The 26,632-nt window shown below is 45.5% G+C and overlaps 1 protein-coding gene across 2 annotated transcripts in view; it reads right to left on the reverse strand.

The window, feature by feature from the left end:
• Nucleotides 1-26,136, reverse strand: part of ST8SIA5 (ST8 alpha-N-acetyl-neuraminide alpha-2,8-sialyltransferase 5) — an 85,085-nt gene extending 58,949 nt beyond the window's left edge. The window contains exons 1-2 of one of the 2 annotated variants that reach the window (XM_045021088.1): nucleotides 26,071-26,136; nucleotides 14,515-14,716 (exon numbers count right to left, since the gene is read on the reverse strand). In XM_045021088.1, the coding sequence (XP_044877023.1) occupies nucleotides 14,515-14,645 (131 nt within the window). In that variant the 5' untranslated portion in view covers nucleotides 14,646-14,716; nucleotides 26,071-26,136. Of the gene's footprint in view, nucleotides 1-14,514; nucleotides 15,227-26,070 lie in introns of both variants that reach the window. The other variant, XM_045021087.1, reaches the window with a different exon arrangement.
• Nucleotides 26,137-26,632: the final 496 nt, after the last annotated feature.

The following is a 26,632-nucleotide window of genomic DNA, read 5'->3' on the forward strand; positions in this document are numbered from 1 at the left end:
CCTTGTACCAAAGCTATAAAAGGGGGTGGAACCGAACAAGTGGGGGAGGTTCAGGTTGGATATTAGGAAAAAAATTTCACTAGGAGGGTGGTGAAGCACTGGAATGGGTTACCTAGGGAGCTGGTGGAATCGCCTTCCTTAGAGGTTTTTAAGATCAGGCTTGAGAAAGCCCTGGCTGGGATGATTTAGTTGGGAAGTGGTCCTGCTTTGAGCAGGGGGTGGGACTAGAACCCTAGGTCCCTTCCAATCCTGAGATTCTAGGATTCTTAGAATTCTATGATTCTAAGTGGGTTCCAGTCATGAGAAATTGCCTCGTTACCACCTGAGTGGGAGCTAACAAGGACTGTACTTGGAACCACTTAAATCCTACTTTTTATATTTAATAAAATCACTTTTACTTATTATTGAACTGAGAGTTAGTGACTAATACCTGGGGGAGCAAACAGCTGTGCATCTCTCTCTATCAGTGTTATAGAAGGCGGACAATTTATGAGTTGACCCTGTATAAGCTTTATACAGAGTAAAACGGATTTATTTGGGGTTTGGACCCCACTGAGAACTGGGTATCTGGGTGCTGGAGACAGGAAAACCTGCTAAGTGGTTTTCTGTTAAAGCCTGCAGCTTTGGGGGGTGTGGATCAGACCTGGGTCTGTCTTCGCAGCAGGCTAGCATGTCTGGCTCAACAAGACAGGATTCTGAAGTCCCAAGCTGGCAGGGAAAACGGGCTCAGAGGTAGTCTCTGAACATCAGGTGGCAGTTCCAAGGGGGAACATCAGGTGGCAGTTCCAAGGGGGTTCTGTGACCCAACCTGTTACACTGTCCCTACCACCAGAAGGACAAACCAAACACTTAGTTGCCCAAGGTTTTCAGCTGGATACTGAGAAACACTGGCCATGATTGTGTGTGTTCTTATGAAAAGTGCTACAAGACCTGCAGTGTCCAAGCGGAGTAGACAAGGCTTGACTTTCACAATTTCATCCGCAACGAATAATTAGGACTAAAGTGAAACTTAAAAGGAGACAGTGTAGGGACAGTGAATGTCAGGGCAGAACATTACAGAGGGGTGAGGGAAAAGGCTGAATGAATGGGAATGGTTTAAAGCAACAGAGGGCAAAGAGATTATGGGGAAACAGGAAGTTAAGTCCATAGCATGTCTACACTACAAAACTAAGGGTATGTCTACACTACGGGATTATTCCGATTTTACATAAACCGGTTTTGTAAAACAGATTGTATAAAGTCGAGTGCACGCGGCCACACTAAGCACATTAATTCGGCGGTGTGCGTCCATGTACCGAGGCTAGCGTTGATTTCCGGAGTGTTGCACTGTGGGTAGCTATCCCGTAGCTATCCCATAGTTCCCGCAGTCTCCCCCGCCCATTGGAATTCTGGGTTGAGATCCCAGTGCCTGATGGGGCAAAAACAGTGTCGCGGGTGATTCTGGGTAAATGTCGTCACTCAATCCTTCCTCCGTGAAAGCAACGGCAATCATTTTGTGCCCTTTTTCCCTGGATTGCCCTGGCAGACGCCATAGCATGGCAATCATGGAGCCTGTTTTGCCTTTTGTCACTGTCACCATATGTGTACTGGATGCTGCTGACAGACGCGGTACTGCACTGCTATGCAGCAGCATTCATTTGCCTTTGCAAGATAGCAGAGACGGTTACCAGTCATATTGCACCGCCTGCCATGCCATTGTAAATTGACGATGAGATGACGGTTATCAGTCGTTCTGTACTGTCTGCTGCTATCATGGGTGCTCCTGGCTGGCCTCGCTGAGGTCGGCCGGGGGCGCATAGGCAAAAATGGGAATGACTCCCCAGGTCATTCCCTTCCTATGTTTTGTCTAAAAATAGAGTCAGTCCTGCCTAGAATATGGGGCAAGTGTACTACAGAACCAGAGAGCACAGCCGCTCTGTGTCAGAGCCCCAGAGATCCCGCAGAAATGATGAGCTGCATGCCATTCTAGGGGGTGCCCCTGCAACAACCCCACCCGTTGCTTCCCTCCTCCCCCAACCCTCCTGGGCTACCGTGGCAGTGTCCCCCTATTTGTGTGATGAAGTAATAAAGAATGCAGGAATAAGAAACAGACTTTTTAGTGAGATAAAATGAGGGGGAGGCAGCCTCCAGCTGCTATGATAGTCCAGGCAGGACATTAAAGGGTAAGGAAGGAGAGGAGACCAGCCTTCCGCTGCTATGATAGTCCAGGCAGTACAGAATCTTTTCTTTAGACATGACGGGGGGGCGGGGGAGCTGATGGAGCTCAGCCCCCAGTTGCTATGATGAGGACGGTTACCAGCCGTTCTGTACCATCTGCTGGGAATGACCATTCCTATTTTTACCCAGGCGCCCCTGGCCGACCTCACTGAGGCCAGCCAGGAGCACTCACGGGCTGATGACGAGAACGGATACCAGTCCTTCTGTACTGTACCATCTGCCACCGGGGAGGGGAGGGGAGAGGATGCTGCTGTTTAGCGCTCCAGCACCCCGTCTACCAGCAGCATGCAGTAGACATAGGGTGACATTAAAAATAGTTTCTCGCCTATTTTTTCCCTTTTCTTTCGGGGGGTGGGGGGGAAGGGTGTAAATTGACGACATACACCCTGAAACACCCAGGAAAATGTTTTTGACCCTTCAGGTACTTGGAGCCCAGCCAAGAATGCAAATGCTTTTCGGAGACTGCGGGGACTGTGGGATAGCTGGAGTCCTCAGTCCCCCCTCCCTCCCTCCATGAGCATCCATTTGATTCTTTGGCTTTCCGTTACGCTTCTCACGCAGCACTGTGCTGTGGACTCTGTATCATAGCCTGGAGATTTTTTCAAATGCTTTGTCATTTCATCTTCTGTAACGGAGCTCTGATCGAACAGATTTGTCTCCCCATACAGCGATCAGATCCAGTATCTCCCATACGGTCCATGCTGGAGCTCTTTTTGGATTTGGGACTGCATCGCCACCCATGCTGATCAGAGCTCCACGCTGGGCAAACAGGAAATGAAATTCAAAAGTTTGCGGGGCTTTTCCTGTCTACCTGGCCAGTGCATCCGAGTTCAGATGGCTTTCCAGAGCGGTCACAATGGTGCACTGTGGGATAGCTCCCGGAGGCCAATACCGTCGATTTGCGGCCACACTAACCCTAATCCAACATGGCAATACCGATTTCAGCGCTGCTACTCTCGTCGGGGAGGAGTACAGAAACCGGTTTAAAGAGCCCTTTATATTGATATAAAGGGCCTCATTGTGTGGACGGGTGCAGGGTTAAATCGGTATAATGCTGCTAAATTTGGTTTAAACGCATAGTGTAGACCAGGCCTAAGTTGACCACTGCAGTAATTCCATCACTTGTGCGTGTCTGTGCTTTGTTCCTTGTGTTGGCAGTATACATTTTCACCAGGAGCACTTGCACCAATAGAATTCTCAGTGTGGGGCATTGTGGGATGGCTTCTGAAAGCCAGCAACAGTCAATGTAATAATTGGAGATATACCAATCTCCTAGAACTGGAAGGGACCTTGAAAGGTTATCAAGTCCAGCCCCCTGCCTTCACTAGCAGGACCAATTTTTGCCCCAGATCCCTAAGTGGCCCCCTCAAGGAGGGAACTCACAACCCTGGGTTTAGTAGGCCAATGCTCAAACCACTGAGCTATCCCTCCCCCCCAAGCAACACAGTGTCTACATTGACACTGTGTCAACCTAACTACATCAACATTGACTCTACACTGCTTCTGGAGGTGGAGTTAAGTCGGTATAGCGGGCGAGTTACATCAGCGGGAGCGAAGTATTAGTATAGACACTTACAAAGCTAGGTCAACATAAGATGCCTTGTGTCAACCTAACTCTGTAGCATAGACCAGGGCCAAGGGTAAATGTAAGTCTGTCTGTTAAAGTAAGGCAATGTAGTGGAAGATACAGACGCGTGTGTATATATGTACATACCATTATGTACAGTTCATAAAATAAACCACAGCATTAAACTGATTTTACTTTCAATACTCTTTCTTTTCTCTATCTATCGCATTGTTTCTGTCCTGATGTCCCCCAATATTAACCCTGACATCTACCTAGAAAAAGGTGTACTTAATTTTTTGCACCAATTTTCAGGTTTTTTTAATTTTTAAAATAAACACTGATAAATTCCCTAGAAATTTACAAAAATGAAGCGCCTGGCATATTTTTAAGGAAAGTATTGAAGAGGAGCTATTTAACGCAGAAAGCAGGGCACTACTGGAGTATCATAAAGGAACAGAATTTGGTTTTAATTTGTTCACTATATTACTTAATATGCTGAGGGTATGAGCATGCATCAGGGTATCAAAATGTGCTGGTGTAACAATGCTGGAGTCGCCAGTGCACAGAATGAGACCCAAAACTGAAATTACTGTAAGGGTCATGGGTAGGTACTGTGTGTGGTTATTCAGTTCAGCAATGAGCTGTTTATGATTATAAGGCTATGAATAAAGTCGGTCAACAGCCAACCACTACAGTACACTGAACAGAAGAAGGATCAGAAGACTAACCCTCGTCCCAGTATAGCCAGTGAAAATTTTGCTATTGACTTCAATGGGAGCAGGATTGCATCCTAAAGACAGACACAGCTCTGAAAAACACTGTTGTCATTCTGCTTTTATCGCCTTTTTAAAAGCGAACTGGAACTGATGAGTCAGAAGAAATGATTCTCGCACTGTACCCAGCCACTAGATAGCAGGGTTAGGATTTTTGCTCTGTGACATTTTCACGGTAAAAGTAAAGTTGCAGCCAACAAAGGAGCTGTGAATATTTGCAAATTTCTGCAGAGTTTTAAGGCATGACTCAAGAACTTGTGATGTCTATCCCTTTATTTGGTTCATGAAGAAGAAGCACCTATGAAAAAAGGTATGAGGAATGCCCCCAGGAAGTTTTGCGGCAGTTCCACAGCCCACCTACCATATTCTATCCTGTTCGACTTTGCTTCTTACACTGTGCTCTTCACTGCGGTATTTGAGTGCTTAGAACACAGTTATAGGACTGTCCGCTGTTTGTAACCAATTGGAGTTCATAAACTATTTTAAACTAATCAAGTAACTAACATCCCACTGGCAGAGAGTACAGTACCGCTGCAGCTCATTAAAACTGTGTTATCACTTATATTCTACACCCCTATTTACAACTACTTACAACTTTCCAAAGGAAAGGTGCCATTTTTAGTAACCAATCATACACAATCATTTACTACAGGATGATCATAAAAGAAGAATAACTCTTTTCGATAATACTTTTTACTTATATAGCAACTTTCACCCAAGGTTCTCAGAGCAATTTAGAAGAGTGGTTAAGTATTATCCCACACAACTTTCATAAGCACAAATTATTCCTCAACTTTCAGCACAAATGTGCTAGAGTTTCCTATGTTTGTTCTCTGCCCAAAAGAGTTTGTTATGCAACTTGAAAAACAATCTATTAGGCTGTTATTCACCTAAACTAGATCCCTTGAAAGCACAAGATTAGCTCCCACTTACTATATTTTCTCCAGTTCTTTGCTCAGTCAAGTATTAAAGGTCTCCAAGTTTCTGCATTATTTAAGAATCAAAAATTAAGTTTTCCATCTGTCAGACATTGTTCAGATACTTGCTTTAAGCTCTGATAAATCAAACAGCTTTGCTTTAAAAAAACCTCGATACTTAACCCCTCCTCAGTGCATTCCATCTACAAAGCACTTTATAGACATTACTTAATTCATTACAAACTAAAGCACTTCACACTTTTCATGGAGCGGTGAATGAGGATAAGTGCTTCTGACATCACTGACGATCTGGGGGTTGAAATAATGAAAATGATGGCTGTTTAAAGACAGAATATTGAGCATACATTGCATCGCCACTTCCTTGAATTATGTTATCAGCAGCGTAAATCAGTGTAGCTCCAGTGGCCGATCGCCAGCTAGTGTAAATTGCTGTAGTTTCTTTGAAGTTAATGGTGGTACCCTAGTTGATACTTGGGCCAAGAAAGAAACAAACAGAACTCCATTGGCCATCACCTACAGTCCTCAGCTTAAACCTCTCCAACGCATCATCAGTGATCTACAACCCATCCTGGACAATGATCCCTCATTTTCACAGATCTTGGGAGGCAGACCAGTCCTCGCCCACAGACAACCCACCAGCCTTAAGCATATTCTCCCCAGCAACCGCACACCGCACCATAGCAACTCTAACTCAGGAACCAATCCATGCAACAAACCTCGATGCCAACTCTGTCCACATATCTACACCAGCAACACCATCACAGGACCTAACCAGATCAGCTACAACATCACTGGTTCATTCACCTGCACGTCCACCAATGTTATATACGCTATCATGTGCCAGCAATGCCCCTCTGCTATGTACATCGGCCAAACTCGACAGTCCCTACGTAAAAGGATAAATGGACACAAGTCAGATATTAGGAATGGCAATATACAAAAACCTGTAGGAGAACACTTCAACCTTCCTGGCCACACAATAGCAGATTTTAAGGTAGCTATCCTACAGCAAAAAAAACTTCAGGACCAGACTTCAAAGAGAAACTGCTGAGCTTCAGTTCATTTGCAAATTTGACACCATCGGCTGAGGATTAAACAAAGACTGTGAATGGCTTGCCAACTACAGAACCAGTTTCTCCTCCCTTGGTGTTCACTAGAAGAGGGTCTCATCCTCCCTGATTGAACTAACCTCGTTATCTCTAGACTGATTCTTGCTTGCATATATATACCTGCCTCTGGAAATTTCCATTACATGCGTCTGACGAAGTGAGTATTCACCCACGAAAGCTTATGCTCCAATACATCTCTTAGTCTATAAGGTGCCACAGGACTCTGTTGCTTTTTACAGATCCAGACTAACACGGCTACCCCTCTGATAGTTTACACTAGTTATTGATCTGGCCCCTTAACTTTGGAAGGGCGCACACAGGCACAGGCTCAGAATGTTCACAGCTGTGAAAAATTCACAATGATCGATAGGACAGACAGATGGCCGAGGGGGAAGAAAAGCTTTACAAATATCACAGAGCAAGTTTGTGTAACGTCTAAAGAGTTTGGACCTTTTATTCACTATAAGCACTCAACATCAGCTTCCCATAAGAATCACCTTCCTCAGCTGGTGGACAATTTCATCTGTGTAAGCAAAAGGAGGACTGAACACTAAAGAGTGTCTACTTGGGACTCGTTTTCCTAGAATTTCCCGCTGTTATCACCTATGCTAGCGGTGGTGTTAGTGAAGAGCAGCTGCTGGCATTCAGTATGACAATGTTTGGCTGCTGGTGTCTTGGCTGCTCTTACTGTTATCACTGGTGGAGCTGCAACGGTGAGCCATTTTAGGATAATGGGCTGTTATGTAAAGCCTCCGCTCAAATGCGATTGTAAGATCTGTAACTTGTATCATTAAGTTCTGCCACCTTTTTGCAGACTTTGTACCTTCAGTTATTGTTAGCATAGACTTTTAAGTTTTGTAACCATTGCAAGCTCTGTAACCTTTTCATGTTACCACTTGTATGAACTTCTGAGAGGGGATATGATAGAGGTCTATAAAATCAGGACTGGTGTGGAGAAAGTAAATAAGGAAGAGTTGTTTACTCCTCATAACACAAGAGCTAGGGGTCACCCAATGAAATAGGCAGCAGGTTTGAAACAACAAAAGGAAGTATTTCTTCATAGTAAACTTGTGGAACTCTTTGCCAAAGAATGTTGTAAAGGCCAAGACTATAACAGGGTTCAAAAAATTCATGGAGAATAGGTCCATCAATGGCTATTAGCCAGGATGGGCAGGGATGGTGTCCCTTGCCTCTGTTTGCCAGAAGCTGGGAATGGGCGACGGGATGGATCATTTGATGATTATCTGTTCTGTTCATTCCCTCTGGGGCACCTGGCATTGGCTACTGTCGGAAGACAGGACACTGGACTACATGGACCTTTGGTCTAACCCAATATGGCCATTCTTATGTCATGGTGAAAGTGTGGACATACAACAGCACAGCTGCAGCTGCACTGCTCTAGCATTTCAGTGTAGACACTCACTACAGTAATGGGAGAGGTTCTTGTCTCAGAGAGGCGGAGCGTGGGTTGCTGGAAGAATTCTTCCATCAACATATCTCTGTCTACACCAAGGGTTAAGTTGACTTAACTACTGCACTCAGGGTGTGTGGATTTTTCACACCCCTGAGTGACACAGCTGGGTCAACTTAACTTTTTAAGGTAGACTTCTCCTTAAGCAATATACTGTGGGACAGAACTGCTTAACATAAAGTGAGAAACTGACCAGGGTTTGAGGCTTTGTGTCTCCTGTAATCTCCAATGTCCTTCTGCTCCTAAGAAAACCCAGACCAACAGCAAAACTTTGTTTCACATTCCGATAGGTAATTTGTCCTGAGTCAGTGATGTAGGATCTTAGCTATGGGTATTTCATTTCACCAAGAAAATATTTCCCTTCTGGGTGGGAAAGTTCTCTAGTGGACAGAGCACAGGACTGAGAGTCAGGAGAGCTGACACATTCAGTGACCTCAGGCAAATCAATCCATTCACTTTCCCAGCCTGCACAGATGCTGATAACTCCCTCGTGTGGGTGTTGTGAGGAGTAGGTAACTGATGTCTGCGTTGCAGTGCTTGGATGCAAGATGCTAGGGACGTGCCAATGTTAGTGTAATCTTTCATTTTAAGAGTGAGATTTTTTTGTTTTTTAAGAACTAGGTGCCAGTATATACCTGTAGGTGAGATTTTATGCTAACTTAGAATGCAGAAAGCCTTTAAATACTTTAGTGCATACACTCCGAATGCGAAGATTTACTGTTTCTTGCTCACCATATGGTTGTTTGAGAGTTGTTATATACGTTTCTAGTGACAGCCTCAGTGGAAAACGTCACTTAAGTTCTTTAATAAACTTTAAACATTATTCTGGTTACCTGCATGTAATTCAGAGGGCCAAGTTCTCTCCTGCATTTGAGCCCCAGTCCGTGAGAGAGTCAGGGCAGTAGAGGGCTGGCATCTAATGGATTCTATGCCAGCAGAAGATAAATGTAGCAGAGCACAAGTCAGCTACATTTTCCTAGTACGTGATAGGTCCCCTCCCTCCCCTGACATGCCCCCTATGCCATGGGCTGAGGGATGGCAGCAATTGGTGCAGAAGCCACTTCTACATCTTTACAGGAGTGGGGAGCTCCCACACACCAGGAGAATGCTCTTCTGTCCACTTATTGAGCAGAATCCAACCTCTCTGTGCCACCTGGACCCCACAGAGGGGCCAGATCTCAGCTGAGAATCTGACTCAAAATATAAAAAAAAAAATACAGATGCACAATATTGAAACAGCACACACTGGAGCACGCTGTGGTTCTGGATATATATATAAGAATCCCCAAGATTTAACCTACTTCAGCAGGTCAATGGAGAGGACATTTTTAATCATATCACATAAACCCTGCAATAAAAATAATTACCCCGGAGATCAGTATTAAAGAAGCCTAATTATGTCTGACTTTATTACCATTTGTTATAGCCACTAAGCCCACCCTTTCCTGCTGTCAGCTCCCCTCTCTAGAAATCTTTCAGCATTTGGTTAGACTTTAACAGGTTTGTGTAAGATACGCAGCTGAACCTTGCTTGCCTTAGTGGTGCAAGTAGATCCATTGCCTTTAGTGGAACTCCTCGGGGACTACGGTGAGCAGGATTTGGTCTTCACATATTTTAGTAGCATTATAAAAATGGGGGTGGGGTGGAAGGCAAGAAGGGGCCATTTCATGATGTGCGTGTCTGTTTCCTGGGTCTGATCCAAAGCCCACTGAAGTCCACAGGAATTTTTCCATAGATATCAATGAATCAGGCTTAAAAGCTCCCGTCACATGCTATTCTTCTTTGTCTTGACAGTCTCCCAGAGTTCTATTCCTTCCAGTCACAGTCCCTGAGCCAAAACCCGCAGTTCCTGTTCAGGCAAAAACTTCCACCATGTGCAACGGGAGTCCAGCCCAAGTAAGGACTGCCAGATCTGGCAGCTTGATTTTAATCCATGCATCTGTTTTCCTCCCCCCGCCCCCCCTCCTGTTTACCTTGCTAGAATTTCAGCATCTGCAGAAGGGGGAGGAGAGAAGGGAGGGTTCCTGGCGTAAAACAGGACCATCCCTTGCATCTCAGTGAGCGGAGGTGACCTGTCACGGAGTTCCTCCTGTCCTGTGTTGTGTGGTTTCTCACCTCACTAAGTCCATCCACTGCTGTTCCACAGGGAAGGGGCCTTGGGAGCCTGGCTATGCTCCTTGGCAGCATCCATGTGAAGATTCAGGCAGGAATTAATATAGCTGGGAGCTGAGTTAACTTCCCCTGTTTCCCTCTGCACCTACCATCATGTGGCCACAAGGGAACCCAATAGCAGCATGCCGGCATCAGTGCAGCAGCATGAATGCACCATTCAGGATGCCTCTTGCCTCCATGCAGCTGGTCGGTGGAATGTCTTCCCTGAAGAGCCCTGAGACGCATGCCACTCCTGCCATCCCTGCTGGCCCTTTTACTCCTCTCATGAAATGATGCTTTAGCCCGGGGTGGCCAACCTGAGCCTGAGAAGGAGCCAGAATTTACCAATGTACATTGCCAAAGAGCCACAGTAATACGTCAGCAGCCCCTCATCAGCTCCCTCCCCCTGCTCCCAGCACCTCCCACCCACCAGCAGCCCTGCCGATCAGTCTCCCCGCACTCCCCGATCAGCTGTTTCATGGTATGCAGGAGGCTCTGGGGGGAGGAGGAGGCGCGAGGGCAGGGCAGGCTCAGGGAGGGGGCGGGAAGGGGTGGAGTGGGGACAGGGCCTGTGGCAGAGCCGGGGTTGAGCAGTGAGCACCCACCGGCACATTGGCAAGTCAGTGCCTATACAAGGAGCCGCATATTAACTTCTGAAAAGCCGCATGTGGCTCTGGAGCCACAGGTTGGCTGCCTCGGCTTTAGAGGAACTCAGGGTAGGTCTACACTGCAGGCTCACTGGTGACCGCATGTAGGGTATGTGTAGCTACACACCGCAGTGAAAAGCAGGCTGCGTCCGCACTGTGGTGTATAGCTCCGCACGGCAGTGAAAGGCTCTGGCAGCTCCCTGCTTCCCAAGTCTTTCACTGCAGCGGGGAGGCAGCAGGCATTCAATGGGGGAGGCACTACTTGGGCACATAGAGAGCTGTGTAGGGTACATGCCCTAAGGTTCTGGCCTGTTTCTATTTGCCTAAGCCAGTGGTCCCCAAACTTTTCCAGGTAGCGGGCGCCAGAGGACCGTGGCCAGCGGACAAGCATCCGCTGAAATGTCGCCAAGAAGCAGCAATGTCAAGAGGCGTCGCCGTGGAAATGCTGCCAAAAATCTCTTGGTGACGCAGCTTTTCGGCAGCATTTCGGCAGATGCTTGTCCACCATCCACAGAGATGCCCTGGTGGGTGCCATGGCACCCACGGGCACTGTGTTGGGGACCACTGCCATAAGCAGTGCCACAATCGACACTGCTATTTACACCCATGCTAGGGGTAGAGTTGCCAACTTTCTAATCGCACAAAACCGAATACCCTTGCCCCGCCCCCACCCCACTGCTCCGCCCCTGCCCCCCCTTCCAAGGCCCCACCCCTGCTCACTCCATCCCCACTCCCTCTGTTGCTCACTCTCTCCCACCCTCACTTGCTCATTTCACTGGGCTGGGGCAGGGGTTTAGGGTGCGGGAGTGAGTGAGGGCTCTGGCTGGGGGTGTGGGCTAAGAAATGGGGCCAAAAATTAGAGGTTCACGGTGTGGGAGGGGGCAGGGGTTGGAGCACAGGAGGGGGTCGGGGTCCAGGCTCCGGACTGCACTTACTTCAGGCAACTTCTGGAAGCAGTCAGAATGTCGCTTGGTTCTGAGGCAGAGGCATGGCCAGGCGGCTCTGCGCATTGACACTGCAGCTCCCACTGGCCACGGTTCCCAGCCAATGCGAGCTGCGGAACTGGCGCTCAGGGCGGAGGCAGTGCATGGAGCCCTGGCTGTGCCTCTGCCTAGGAGCTGATGGACATGCCAGCTGCTTCCAGGAGCCACACAGAGCTGGATAGGGAGCCTGCCAGCCCCACTGCACTGCTGACTGCACTTTTAATGGCCCAGTCAGCGGTGCTGACCGAAGCTACCAGATTCCCTTTTCGACTGGGTGTTCTGGTCGAAAACCGGACACCTGGTAACCCTACCAGGGGAGGCGTGCGGTGTATGTACTTTACACATGGCAGTAAGTAGCATGCAGAGTAGCTGTAACCTCAGTGGGTTCAGCCCCACAAACCCTTCCTGCCTTGCAGGCCCCTTCCTCTTCCCATGGGCTTCTTGCCAGGATGAGACAATCTGGTCCAATGTTCTATTGATGCTTGAAAGCATCATAACTTTACTGAGAGTAATTCAGGTCACTTTCCAGGTTTCCCCGAAGTACTCTGGGGGATTTCTCTCTGCTGCTTTGGGAAAAGTACAAGAGGCCTATTAGTGCCGCACACAGCGAGTCCTAGCACAGGCGATAGTCAAGCCCGAAGCACATTAAATCATAGTGAGAAACTTGGCCTCATGTTCAGCCAGTGTCCTCAAGCACCAGCTTGGCAGGCAGTGCTGCAACTATAAATATCCCACTTCCTCCCTTTAAAGATGTTCTTAATGCAGTCCCCCCTCCCCCAGCTCAAGAGGGCTATCAGGAGGTGCAACAAATAAAGGCTCTTAAGGGGGGGGTCTGACCAACTTTGCAGCCTGTGTAACATTTTAATGGAGGGCCTGGTCCAAGAGGACGATAATGAGCCACTAATTGAAGGATACGTGCAATCTCATTAGCAAGTGGACCAGTGAGCAAACCATTGAAGAACTGTAATTGTATTTACATGCTGCTGGCTGAGTCCAGAAGAAGGCAGCTTCCAAAAAGTTCTGTTTTTAAAAATGTGGTGCATTTACCCAAATGATGTAAAGAACTGTCAGACCACAACCATAAACCATTGCAGATCAGCTAGAGAATGAGAACAGTGGGGAATTATAGTGACAAATTAGAGTGACTTTACATACAGCAACTACCCTCCCCTCTTTAATACCTAAAGTCCTGATCCCACCAGGTACTGAGTTTCTTCAACCTCCATTGACTTCATCCCACCTCAGGATGGTGTCCTAAGTACCTTCTCCGAAACACTGGAAGAAAATGTGTCGAATGGCATTGGGGGGAACTGATACACTCATTAAAAACCAAAGACACAAACCACTAAAAGTCACAGCTAAGCTTAACATGAGTGTGTGTTAACCTACACTTACAAAACTTGTGACATCTTCTTGCTTCAGATTTTGTGATAGCAACCACCAGAGCAGGACAGACTAAAACAGGACCAGCTTTTCTTAGCAAGTTAGAGCTTGGGAGTCAACTTTTCCCCTTTCTTGCACCCTCTGCAACCCCACTGAAGTCGACGGAGAAACACAGGATATAAATCAGGACAGAGTTTGGCCCAGTAGAAGAATTTTAACTGCATCTTCTCCCCAGAACTGAGTTTGTTTTAATGTGGTTATTTTTCTACGTTATTCACTCACATTTAGGGCTTGATTTTTCCACTGCTCTGCCCCTTCTGTTATCAATTGCCTCTGTGTAAAGTCAGTGCACAGTGGTTGTGAAACGCTCCCATGGTGAGGAAATTTCTCATTTGGTAGTATTTAAAATGCATTTTGCATACACAAATGACTACTGAAGATGCAAGGCAGGGGAAAATCAAACCATAAATCTCTTTTTGCCAGTTACTCTTAAAATTAAAACATAAAAACTTCCACAGCAGTCCCGTGTTATTGAAGCCCAGGTGCCTAAAAGGTTTAATAGGAATATTTCACTTTATAAATCAAACCATCCACAATATTTTTTTAAATAGATCCTTTAAGGCTCAGGTAAACACTTGACGTTCCCAGCTGGTATTTTGTTGTGACCTGAGCAGGAAACATCAAATTCACCATTTTCAGGCTGATGACTGATGTGCTCTTTAGGCAACACCGCTGATTCAGATACACCATCCTTCTCCCAAATTAATACAAATACTGCCATGGAACAATAACGTGAGCCATTTGTTATTCTGACCTCTGATATTGCTACAATCATATCAATTCCTGGAAATACATTTGCATTTATTTTACAAAAGCATTAAACTTCTACCATTATCTCACTTCATTCTTTCTGGCCAGTTTTGCCCTGACATACACAGGATGACACGGAGCCATGTGGCAGGGGACACAGGGTATAAATCAGGGCAAAATTTGGCACATTGGGCCAGATCTTCAGCTAGTATAAGTCTGCATAGGTCCAATGATGTCAGCAGAACTAGTGATTTACACCAACTGGGACTTAAAATACATACAATTAATATCTTACCTAGCATTTTGCTTTAATAATCCTGACAAATGCTACAGCTGCCAGTCACATTCTCCCACACTCTTGCCAGGAGGTTCATGCTATTCGTGCATGATTGGATTCCCCTTTGCACCAGGATCTCTGTCACAAATCTGTCTGATCAAATAGAACTTTTTCTGCTAGCCTCTTACCTCTTGAGATAGTTTCTCCCATACAGGATCTGCTGCAGCAAAGTGACCACGGCAAAAGCACAGATGAAGATGAAGAACAAAGTTCTGTTCCCCAGCAAATCCCTGCTTGACGAGGGGTCACTGTATCCCATCCTTGTGGAAAAAGCTTACTTGAGCTCCGTTGGGTAGAATTCAGTTCATTGTAGCGTTCACGCTCTTTTCACTGGAAGGCAGAGGGAAACATTTGCTAGCTCTTCTGTGAGAAATCCAAGGACAAGGTGTCCCATTGTTAGCCCTGCTGCCCCCTTCTTGCCCCTTTTGGTTGTTAACTAAAGAACTGGGCGCAATGGCTCATTTCCACTGCAAAGTTTCCAGGAGCATTAGATGTGGGTAACATCTAAAAATCATCTATTCACGGCTCTTTCAGACGGAGCAGTTTGTGCTGTGTGAGAGGCATTCTGTTCCTCGCAGTCTCTCTCATAAACCCGCTGCTAACAATTATCTACTTCAATCCCACTTTGATATTCCAGATGGGAGAAGCTGCAACTAAAACATAAAACTGCAGCCAGTAGAAAATACAGGGCTCCCGCAACCTGCTTCGGCAGCACATAGTCATCAGCTCTTCTTTGCTTCTGCTCAGTGATTCCAGCGAAATGCACTTGCAAGGAGACGTGACCGGGGTATACTATTATCGAACAAGTATGTAATGATCATGAGGATTTCATTCAGCCCCCTGCAAAAACAGCAGCAGCAATCTGGTTAGGCTATCATGAAAAGCTGCATTTTATTTAAAAAGGTGAGGTTCAGATAATGCCTTTGATACTGTAACATTTGCGTACAGCATGCAGTGCCTTTCGTCATCGCTGCTCTCTGTTTGGGTTTCTATGTTTTTCCTGGTTATTCCTCCGGAGTAAGCATAAGCAAGGTCACTGTGCATCTCTTCAAGGACAGAGCTCTCAGTTCCTGCATGCTGATTTATTGCAGGCTTCGGATAGCCTCACAGCCGCAGATGGGAATATTGACTTTCAATGCAATCTTAAAGAACTATTCATCTAAAGAGACAAATATTCTGATTGTTCCTCAGCCATGAACAGTTCTCTTGTTATGGCGTGAAATAGCGAGACCTTGCCCCCAGCCATCAGAACTGTTATTAAGCTTTCCAGTTGCTGATAGGGGCTCGATTCTGCTCTCATTTGAATCAATGGGAGTTGTGTCCTGGATTTCAGTGGGAGCAAGAGCAGGTCCTGAATGTTTATTTCTGAAAGCAGCGACCTATGAAAGCTTTAACCACTATAAAGTGGCTCAGCTAGGAGGTTAGTTTTTTCATGTGTTATGGAGGTAAAATCTCTTTTGGAAAAAAATTGGAAAGTCCTTTGTAAAACAACAGATTTTAATATGAATAAACCTGCAAACAACTAAATCAATCAATGTCCAGCGTGCCATTATCCCAGCTGTTCAAACCAACATGCCAGGGCCTATCCTGGACAGGGTCTGAGCTGGCAATGTGCAGGAGAGTGGGGCAAAGATAATACCGGGGAGCTGCACAGGTGGCAGAAAAGCTATCTGCCTCTGGGCTATTCTGTGGGATCAGAGAGCCGTTTCAGGGCAAGACACAGATACAATTATATTATCTCTAGTCCCATTCAAAGCTCCCATGTGGGATCCCTAGTGAAGTTATTACAATTTAGGTCTTATCTGAAGTATAGTTCTATACTGACAAGTGGGTTTCCATGGAAATGAGACAGTGGGGTCCATATTCAATATCTCTCACGGACTCTACCTAAATGTGGGCCGTTTGCAAACAGAAAAACACCATCTTTTTAACTACCAGCCAGCAAATTCAGCATGGGATCTGAGTCCAGATCTGTTCTTGACAGCTCACACATCACCACCACCAAAGATTCTGCATTCAGAACACAAGGCCCAGTCTCCTTAGTTTACAATCCTTTAATGATGCACAAGGTGCTGTTGGATCCAGTACACTCTCCCACAGCTGTACTGAAAGACCAGTGGCAGAAAATGAAGTCAAAACTGAATTTGGTGAGTACAACAATTAGGGTGTAAACTCTGGGGCAAAAACCATCTTTACTCTGAATTGATACACCTACCACAATTAGGTCCTGACCATGGCACCTAACACTATCATAATACAAATAAATAATATTAATAAACTAAGCAGATTTGATTATGAACTCACATGGGTGGACCTATTTTCCTCAGTTCATTTTAGCCCTTTAAAAACAAATTAGCCATTTACTTTGTTCAGAAAAATAAATGACAAGAATTTATTCATTCACATCACACTGAGAGGAACAGACACATTGACAGCTGTATAATGAAGCCACAGCCACAACAGGATCCCATCTGTCAAAGTCTCCACCCACAGAACCAAATACAGTCCTTCTAAAAAGGTATGCACTTAAACACATATAATATGACAGTAGTTTTATACCAGGATCCCCTGGGAGTTCCCTCCTGTCTAGCTGGGATCTAGCCAGCACCCTGTTGCCTTTCAGCAGTAATGGAAGGGAAGCAGTCATGAGTCCCAGGCTGAGAACACATGTGATATGGACAGATCTCCTGTGGAGATTAGAGGAGAGATTTTGAAAGGCATAAAAAGGGGGCTAGTGCTCATCTCCCATTGACTTTGAAAGGGAGTTGAGTGCCTAATTGCTCTTAGTACCTTTGAAAATCTTGCCCTAGAAACTTGGTTCTCTTTGGAGCAAATGCTGCTCTGTTACACTGCTGCAAATCTGGAGTAAGACTACTGACTGCACCAAACATACCAGAGAGCAGAATTTGGCCATTTACATATTTCAAGGGCAAGTAGTAATCTCAGCACCAACCAGCAGTGTGATGCCCTGTGATCCTCCAGATCTTAGAAGGAGTAGCATTGGGGGAGGGAGAGGGGGAAATCACACTAATATATTGTACTGCCTCAAACCAGAATATCCATTATTTATTTCTGATCCTGGCCTACGTGCCAGTATTATCTGCAACAACTCTCTCTCCTCAGCATCAACATGTGTGCAATCATTCAGGAGTAGTCTGGCTACCTGTGTTTTTCACCTTCATCTGCTAAATCAGAGCTAACTGGAAAACATGGTCCTTGAGGACACTGAATTTTGGACATTCCCAGGAGAATTTTGAGTCCTTGAAGCAATGAACAGAGTATGAGAAAATATCTAAGAAACTGAGAAGTTTCCTGTGACAAATATAATCTTGTACAAATACTGTCCCCAGTAAAAGGAAATTTATACTCATTGCCTTCAAACCAGCACTACAACTTATCAAAAGAAAACATAAGAATGGCCATACTGGGTCAGACAAAGATCCATCTAGCCCAGTATCCGGTCTTCTGAATGTGGCCAATGCCAAGTGCCCCAGAGGGAATGAACAGGTAATCATCAAGTGATCCATCCCCAGTCACCCATTCCCAGCTTCTTTCAAAACAGAGGCTAGTGATAAGTCAGCTCTGTGTTCTTGGGGAACCAGGGTGCAGTTTCCAGCCTGACTCATGAAAGACACCCCCCAGCCTCTGCTTAAACCAAAACCCATCAGAGGAAAAAATTTGCAGAGAGCAGTGAAGGGCGTTGGGAGACACACCTAGACCCCTCCTGACAAGAATGACAAGATTAAGACATCTCCCTTAGCATACAGAATGAAGAACAGAGACAACTCCCCTCGCCTCATCTGCATAAAAGATGGGACAGGGAGACATCTCAATTTGCATACAGAATGGAGAACAAAGAACTGCACTGAACTCTGGGACCAGAAAAAGCAGGGAAGCACTGCATCATGGGAATCTCTGCTCCAGATGCTAATGAATCTACACCTGCCCACAGCTAGTTCAGCAATTATCAGACCAATTCTAGTAATGAATCCTTGATTGATATCCAAAATACTGAAGCAGCCTAGTTGCATTGTGAGCTCCCTGGAAGAAAATGCCACCCATAGCCAAGAGTGATCAGCTCCTATTGTCTAGCCTAAAGAAAACCCTTGAGTCATCAGTTTACTCACAAACAGATCTAGTGTCCTCCCTTGAACCATTTTATTTTCTCTACAACAATCCCTACTCACCCTCTAGTCAAGGTTCTGATGCTTAGATCCAAACTATGCATCAGTTCCACTGGGACTCCATCTTCTCCTGACTGATCGTGCTGGGGACTCTGCCTGTCTCCTACCCTCATCACCTGGGAACCCCGACCAGTTCAAGCTTCAGGGAGCAGTGAGATCCCCTTCTCTTTCTCTCTCTGTTTTCCTTTCTACCTTAGGTATTAACCTTTAATAATGTATGTTATGTTGGTTTAGCCTCCCTGTGTAGTTATCACTATTATTCAATAAATAACTTATGGTTAAGCTGGTTGCTTCTCTCTCTCTTGCTGAACTTTACTCTTTTGTGTTTTTAGCTTCCCCCATTCTCTCTACAGCAACGCGTCTTTTACCTAAGGTAAAAATCCCTGCAGCACCCAAAATACTGTGGGGTTTGCTCATCAAGTAGGTTACCGCCAGTACAATTGTGTTGTGAGAGTGGGGATAGGGCCGTGCTGAATCTGGGACGCATATTGAAAGTGCTGCTTTACCCAGTCCCTGGAGCCCAGGGCCATATAAGGAGAGGCAGCTTGAAAGTGCTGCTTCATCCAGTCCAGTGAGTCCAGAGACATATAAGGGATCAGCTTGACAGTGCTGATTGACCCGGTCCGCTCAGACTTGCTCTGTTAATGTATGTGTGGGTGTGGGTGGGTGGGTGTGTTCATCTGATTCTGGGGCTGGAAGAACCCAGCCCTGGGGAATCGAGGTCCTGCAGAATAGCTCCAGGGGGAGGGAACTTGCAGAAGGGAGAAGTAGAGCTCCATATGAAAACACAAGTGACGCAAGCAGTACATTGACAGAATTACAGAACCCGCTCCCCTCCCCGAGAAGAGTAACATGAATAAATGAGCATACCCTAAAGTAACGGCCAAATATGGTAACACTAGGGACACCATCCCTGAAGAAACATCTCTCTGCAAGAACTGAGAAATATTATATGGATACTCAAATTTTCAATACAGCAATATTTGCTGGAGCATCCATGTGTGATATTTTTGCACTCACGTGTGCATGCAAAATTGTTAACTATTGTACAATTGCCCATTTGCGCACTTGTTTCAGTGTCCCTTTGAAAATCTGGCTTTTCATTTGTGACCATCTTTTAAAGCTTCCTACTCCTGGGATGAGTCAAATGAGATAGATTTTTTTTTAATTTTTACACCAGGTTTGAGCAAGCACCTGGCACAGAAACTGGCTATCAGGAATGCAAAATGGGGTTGCAGTACTTTGCATCATGCATATCACTGGAACGAAAAGCCAGGTTGCATGCAACAGTGTTTTTTGAGCTATGGTGTGACCTCTGTATTACGCCATACCATGAGCTACCAGTAGCATGGAATAGCCTAGATCAGGGGTCAGCAAACTCTGGCACGTGGCTCAGCAGGGTAAGCACCCTGGCAGGCCAGGCCAGTTCGTTTACCTGCCGCGTCAGCAGGTTCGGCCGATCGCGGCTCCCACTGGCCGTGGTTCGCTGTCCCAGGCCCATGGGGCGGCGGGAAGTGCCACGGGCCGAGGGATGTGCTGGCCGCAGCTTCCTGCCACCCTCCTTGGCCTGGGCCAGCGAACCGCAGCCAGTGGGAGCTGCGATCGGCTGAACCTGCCGACGCGGCAGGTAAACAAACTGGCCCGGCCTGCCAGGGTGCTTACCCTGGCGAGCCGCGTGCCAGACATTGCCGACCCCTGGCGTAGATAATGTTTCCCAGCCAAAAACCAAGCATGCAGGAAGCCTCTCTCATGTCACTGATATGGATAACAAATGCAACACAATACTACAGCCTAGTCGGCACAATATTGGAATGTGTAAGAGTCTGGTATAATAAAATTTTGAATGTCTATATCATCTTTCATCTGACAATCTCCTAGTGCTTTACTAACACAAACTAATAAAACCTCAAAATGCCCCTATGTGATTGGTATGCATTTTATTTCCATTTTACCGTAAACTGTCAGAGGATAAGAGGGAAGGTCCTCTCATGGATAGGTAACTGGTTAAAAGCTAGGAAACAAAGGGTAGGAATAAATGGTCAGTTTTCAGAATGGAAAGAGGTAAATAGTGGTGTCCCCCAGGATCTGTACTGGGACCAGTGCTATTCAACATATTCATAAATGATCTAAAAAAAAAGGGGTAAACAGCAAGGTGGCAAAATTTGCAGATGATACAAAACGACTCAAGATAGTTAAGTCCAAAGCAGACTGCAAAGAGTTACAAAGGGATCTCAGATAACTGGGTGACTGGGCTACAAAATGGCAGATGAAATTCAGTGTTGATAAATGCAAAGTAATGCACATAGGAAAACATAATCCCAACTATACATATAAAATGATGGAGTCTAAATTAGCTGTTACCATTCAAGAAAGATCTTGGAGACATTGTGGACAGTTCTCTGAAAACATCTACTCAATGTGCAGCAGCAGTCAAAAAAGTGAACAGAATGTTGGAAATCATTAGGAAAGGAATAGATAATAAGACAGAAAATATCGTATTGCCTCTATATAAATCCATGGTACACCCACATCTTGAATACTGCGTGCAGATCTGCTCACCCCATCTCAAAAAAGATATATTGGAATTGGAAAAGGTACAAAAAATGAGCAACAAAAATGATTAGGATTATGGAACAGCTTCCATATGAGAAGAGATTAATAAAACTGGGACTTTTCAGCTTGGAAAAGAGATGATTAAGGGGGGATATGATAGAGGTCTATAAAATCATGATGGGTATGGCGAAAGTAAATAAGGAAGTGTTATTTACTCCTCATAACACAAGAACTAGGGATCACCAAATGAAACTAATAGGCAGCAGGTTTAAAACAAACAAAAGGAGGTATTTCTTCACGCAAAGCACAGTCAACCTGTGGAACTCTTTGCCAGAGGATGTTGTGAAGGCCAAGACTATAACAGGGTTCAAAAAAGAACTAGATAAGTTTATGGAGGATAGGTCCATCAATGTCTATTAGCGAAGATGGGCAGGAATGGTGTCCTTAACCTCTGTTTGCCTGAAGCTGGGAATGGGCAACAGGGGATGGATCACTTGACGATTACCTGTTCTGTTAATTCCCTCTGAAGCACCTGACATTGGCCACTGTCGGTAGACAGATACTGGGCTAGATGGACCTTTGGTCTGACCCAGTATGGCCATTCTTATGAACAATAGGTGAAGCTGAGACACAGAGAGGTTAAGTGACTTGCACAAGGTCGCACAGTGAGTCAGTGGCAGAACTTGGAAAAGAGCCCAGGAGTTCTGACTCTCAATCCAGTACTCTAACGTTTCCTCCCTCCCATTAAATTGCTGGGCTATCGAATTCTGTGAAGCACCTTAATTATCTGACATTAAAACTACAACTATTGTGGCAAAGTCACTCCTCTTGTAGCTCCAGGTACACAACACTCTGATGCCTATACTATGAGGCTGCAAGAGGCAGCCTCTCTCTCACATACTGCTGGCCCATATTGTGGTATGTGACATGTTTGCTAAATACTGTCAGAGATAATCCATTGTGAAAAATTCTTTCAGATTACACGGTGAGACTCCAGGTGCCTTAGCACAAACATGAATGTGCTTCAGACAATGATATAGAGAGCCCATTGTTTGCTCAGAAGCCAGAATGAAGCAAAATTGAATTAACAAAAAAATACTGATATCTAATCCCAAATACTGGGGGAGATCTTCACTGAAAGCTGATTCTGTGCATCTGACATCTGCAAGCCAGCTCCACGCAGTGAGATTTGTAAAAAGGACAGAATCTGGCAAGAATCCTACTGCACTTCTCATGTGCAGAGGTGAACCCGATTTTTTCTTTTTCCATAGACATCATAAGGGCCTCTGCTTGTAAACAATGTGAGCAAATGGGACAGGGGGATGCACATTTTATTCTGCTTTTTTATTTCAGTGGGTCTATATTTGCAGATCTGATTGAGGATTTTCATATCGTTCCTTCCACCAAATCCTTGCTTAACTCTTTTACTGATGATGGATTGTAGTTTTATTTGATGGCAGAGATATCTAAAGCCTTAGATAGTAATTATTTGGGGGTCAGGGGCTTTTTAAGTTTCTTTAAATTGAAATAACTGTTATAAATTGCCTATTAAATTTGAGTCAAAATTTCAGACAGACATACTATGTCGCTTCAAAATTAAGCAAAATAAGCTCACAACTCATAAATGGAATTTCTTTCAACCCTTTTTTCACTCCACCCCTGCCCCTCACACGTCATATTCAGCCTGTTTGTGGCTGCTACATATGGTAAAGAACCTACATCCAGTATATCTGAGCAACACGTACTGCAAGAGATTTTGGTTGAATTAAGACTATTTTTAACTTACTTTATGCTTGTGCTAATTACTGGGGCCCTGATTCAGCGAAGCACAGGCGTAACATGCTTAAGTGCTTTGCTAAATACAGAATTTTTAAAATTAAAGATGTATTTAGAATCATAGGACTGGAAGGGACCTCGAGAGGTCATCTAGTCCAGTCCCCTGCACGCAAGGCAGAGCTAAGTACTAAATCAGTGGTTCTCAAACTGTAGGGTGACCAGATGTCCCAATTTTATAGGGACAGTCCCGATTTTTGGGGTCTTTTCCTTATATAGGCTCCTATTACCCCCTACCCCCTGTCCCAATTTTTCACATTTGCTGTCTGGTCACCCTATCAAACTGGGGGTCAGGACCTCAAAGTGGGTCACGGCCCTGTTTTAATGGGGTCACCAGGGTTGGCTTAGACTTTCTGGGGCCAAAACTGAAGCCTGACCCCAACTGCCTGGGGCTGAAGCCCTTGGGCTTCAGTTCCCCCCCCCCCCCCGCCCAGGCGGGGGAGCTCGGGCTTCGGCCCCCACACCTAGGGCAGTGGGGCTCAAGCAGGTTCAGGATTTGGTCCCCCCTCCTGGGGTCCTGTAGTAATTTTTGTTGTCAGAAGGGGGTTGTGGTGCAATGAAATGTGAGAACCCCTGTATTAGACCATCTGTGACAGGTGTTTGTCTAACCTGCTCTTAAGAACCTCCAGTGATGGAGATTCCACAATCTCCCTAGGCAATTTATTCCAGTGCTTAATTACCTTGATAGTTAGGAAGTTTTTCCTAATGTCCAGCTTAAACCACCCTTGCTGCAATTTAAGCCCATTGCTTCTTGTCCTATCCTCAGAGGTTAAGGAGAACAAATTTTCTCCCTCCTCCATGTAACAACCTTTTATGTACTTGAAAATACTGAGAGGGGACATGATAACAGTTTTCTTCTCCAGACTAAAGAAATCCAGTTTTTTCAATCTTCCCTCACAGGTCATGTTGTCTAGACCTTTAATCATTTTTGTTGCTCTTCTCCAATTTGTTGACATCTTTCCTGAAATGTGGTGCCCAGAACTGGACACAATACTCCAACTGAGGCCTAATCAGCACGGAGTAGAGCGGAAGAATTACTTCTCATGTCTTGCTTCCATCACTTCTGCTAATACATCCCAGAATGATGTTCGAGTTTTTTTGCAAGTGTTACACTATTGACTCATATTTAGCTTGTGATCCACTATGACCCCCAGCTCCCTTTCTGCAGTATTCCTTTCTAGGCAGTCATTTCCCTTTTATATGCGTGCAACTGATTGTTCCTTCCTAAGTGGAGTGCTTTGCATTTGTATGTAAGTGCTTTGTGGAATTACTGCCTAAATGAAGCACATTGTTAAATATTAAAATAGAGCAAATCAATATTAAATCTGTTGCAGATAAAAGCCAACACAGATGTATTAGCATAATCTATTACCCAACACAATGTCTGGTCCCTCGTGGGTGCCATAAATCCCTGAGTGATTCAGTTAAGTCTGAGATCCAGATATTAAATGTGAGTGCAGCAAAGCTGAAAGTGTCCATGGTCTTTTGAGGCCATGAATAGAAGCCAAAAGGAACTGTCTGGGTGGGATGAGACCTCACAGAAGCAGAATATGGTTTGCATATTGAATGCCTATTAGATTATATATTGACTCACATGAGCTAATATGAAAGCAGCTCCATTTATATTACAGTCCATGCACAAATGCAACTTATTTAAAAAGGGAGATGCACACACAGAGATTGCAACACCCATCTTTTCCACATTGCACAAGGGATCTCTGCATGGGTCAGTGAATGGGATCCTGCCTCATTGGGCAAGAAGCTCCAGCACAGCATCGATCATGGGATATAGTCACTGGTTTTTTTATTCCATAGGATATAGTCACTGGTTTTTTTATTGTTAGTGGCAGCTTATTGCAGAGTGTGGGATAGACTTTAAGAACATAAGAACATAAGAATGGCTGTACTGGGTCAGACCAAAGGTCCATATTGATGTATTTCAATCAGAAGGATAGGTTTAATTGAGAAGGACGACTAAGATCTGGTCTTGGCACATAGATTTGATAATTTGACATTGTACAGTTATGCGTGATGGAGGGGAAGAGATCAGCATTCAGAAATGATGGGAAAGTCACCATTGCCCTAAATGTTTCATCATTCTGAATTAATTTTGCGTTTGTAAGAACAGGGTAATCAAAACGAACATATTCATTAGCTCCTTGTTACATGGATTTCCACAGCTGTCCCACTGTAATTCAGCTTTGGCTACTATTCATTTAATAAAAATCTCTTCTGAAGGACACTCTCTTATATCATTCATTATGAATCAGATACTGAAAACAGCAAGGACTGATCTTTGCCCAGATGTTCATACTAGTTAATTTTCCAGACTAAGCCGATATATTTTTAAAAGCCTGAATATTGTTATTTTAATGACTCAGTCTCACTCCCTAAATTATTTCAGTCTAAGGCACAAATTCAATTAAAAAAAAAATCTCCCTCTGGCTTTCATTGACGTCAAACAGCTCACCCCTTCAAAAAAAAAAATTTTCCTGGGCTTGTGGCTTTCTGCATCATGGAAGCTTATCAAAGTTTCTACTGACTGTTCCAAAAGAAGGAAGCCTCTACCCAGATAACACTGCTAACCCTAGATATACATGTTCAGGGTCTCTTGGTTTTCCTCTTATGTTGATATTGTGGGTCTGTGGCAGGCCTGTCACTGCAGCTCCCCCTTGTGGCAGGGAGAGGATGGGGTGTCCATGCCTCACCACTCTCCCGTCCTTGTGGCCGCCCCTCTGCGGGCAGCCTGTTACGGCCTCTCGGCCTTCTTCTCTACTGTCCCCCTGCCTGGAGCAGTAGCACAGCCTAGTGGCCAGAGTCCACATAAATCCCCTTTCAAGTGGGGTAGCGTGGCTTGGTGGCCAGAGTCCACATAAACCCAATTTCAAGCAGGGTAGCGTGGCCTAGCAGCCAGAGTCCATATAAACTCTCATGGTTTGGGGGTGAGGGGGTAGGGGGACTCGAGCCCACCCTTTCCACTGAGCCCCAACCCAGGGCCCTGTAGCGGCAAGCTTTCCTTGCCACTCGCTCGGCGGGGATCCACCCTCAACACACCGAGCGTCAATACAGCTTTAACTCCATTTATCTCTATTGTTCCCCTGGGTCACTTCCTACCGTGAATACTAGTTCCTCTGCGGCAGGGGGTCCTCCGGCCTGTTCCTCAGGTAGTGCCTCAGCTTGGCTGCCTCCCAGATTCTGGCTCACAGGCCCTCCCTCTGCAGGAGCTAGTGGCATGCATGAGTGCGTGCGTCCTTCTCCTCCAGCGGTCAGCCCAGACTGAGCTGATCTGCAGGCTTTTATATCTGATCTCCAGTTGGAGCATGCCCAGCAGAGCTTCTGGGGCGTGGCTTCCTCTGCCAGAAGAGAAGGGTTAACCCCTGCTGTACCGGTGCGGGGCCGCTCTGCCCCATCACAGGGTCTAATTCATAAATTGTGCCCACACAATGTCAGGCCTAACTTGCATGCCCAGTTACAGTGACTGCTGGTTCAAGCAAACCTAGAGCCCCCTGCAATGCCATTCTACTGGGCCTTTGGCTCAGGGTCAAAATCCACTGTGTGATCCTCTAATCCCAGGGCAGTGGGGCTCAGGCTTCGGTCCTCCCCTCCCGGGGTTGTGTAGTAATTTTTGTTGTCAGAAGGGGGTCGTGGTACATTGAAGTTTGAGACCCCCTGGTAT

Source organism: Mauremys mutica, chromosome 6 (assembly GCF_020497125.1).
Source record: "Mauremys mutica isolate MM-2020 ecotype Southern chromosome 6, ASM2049712v1, whole genome shotgun sequence".
NCBI lineage: Eukaryota > Metazoa > Chordata > Testudines > Geoemydidae > Mauremys > Mauremys mutica.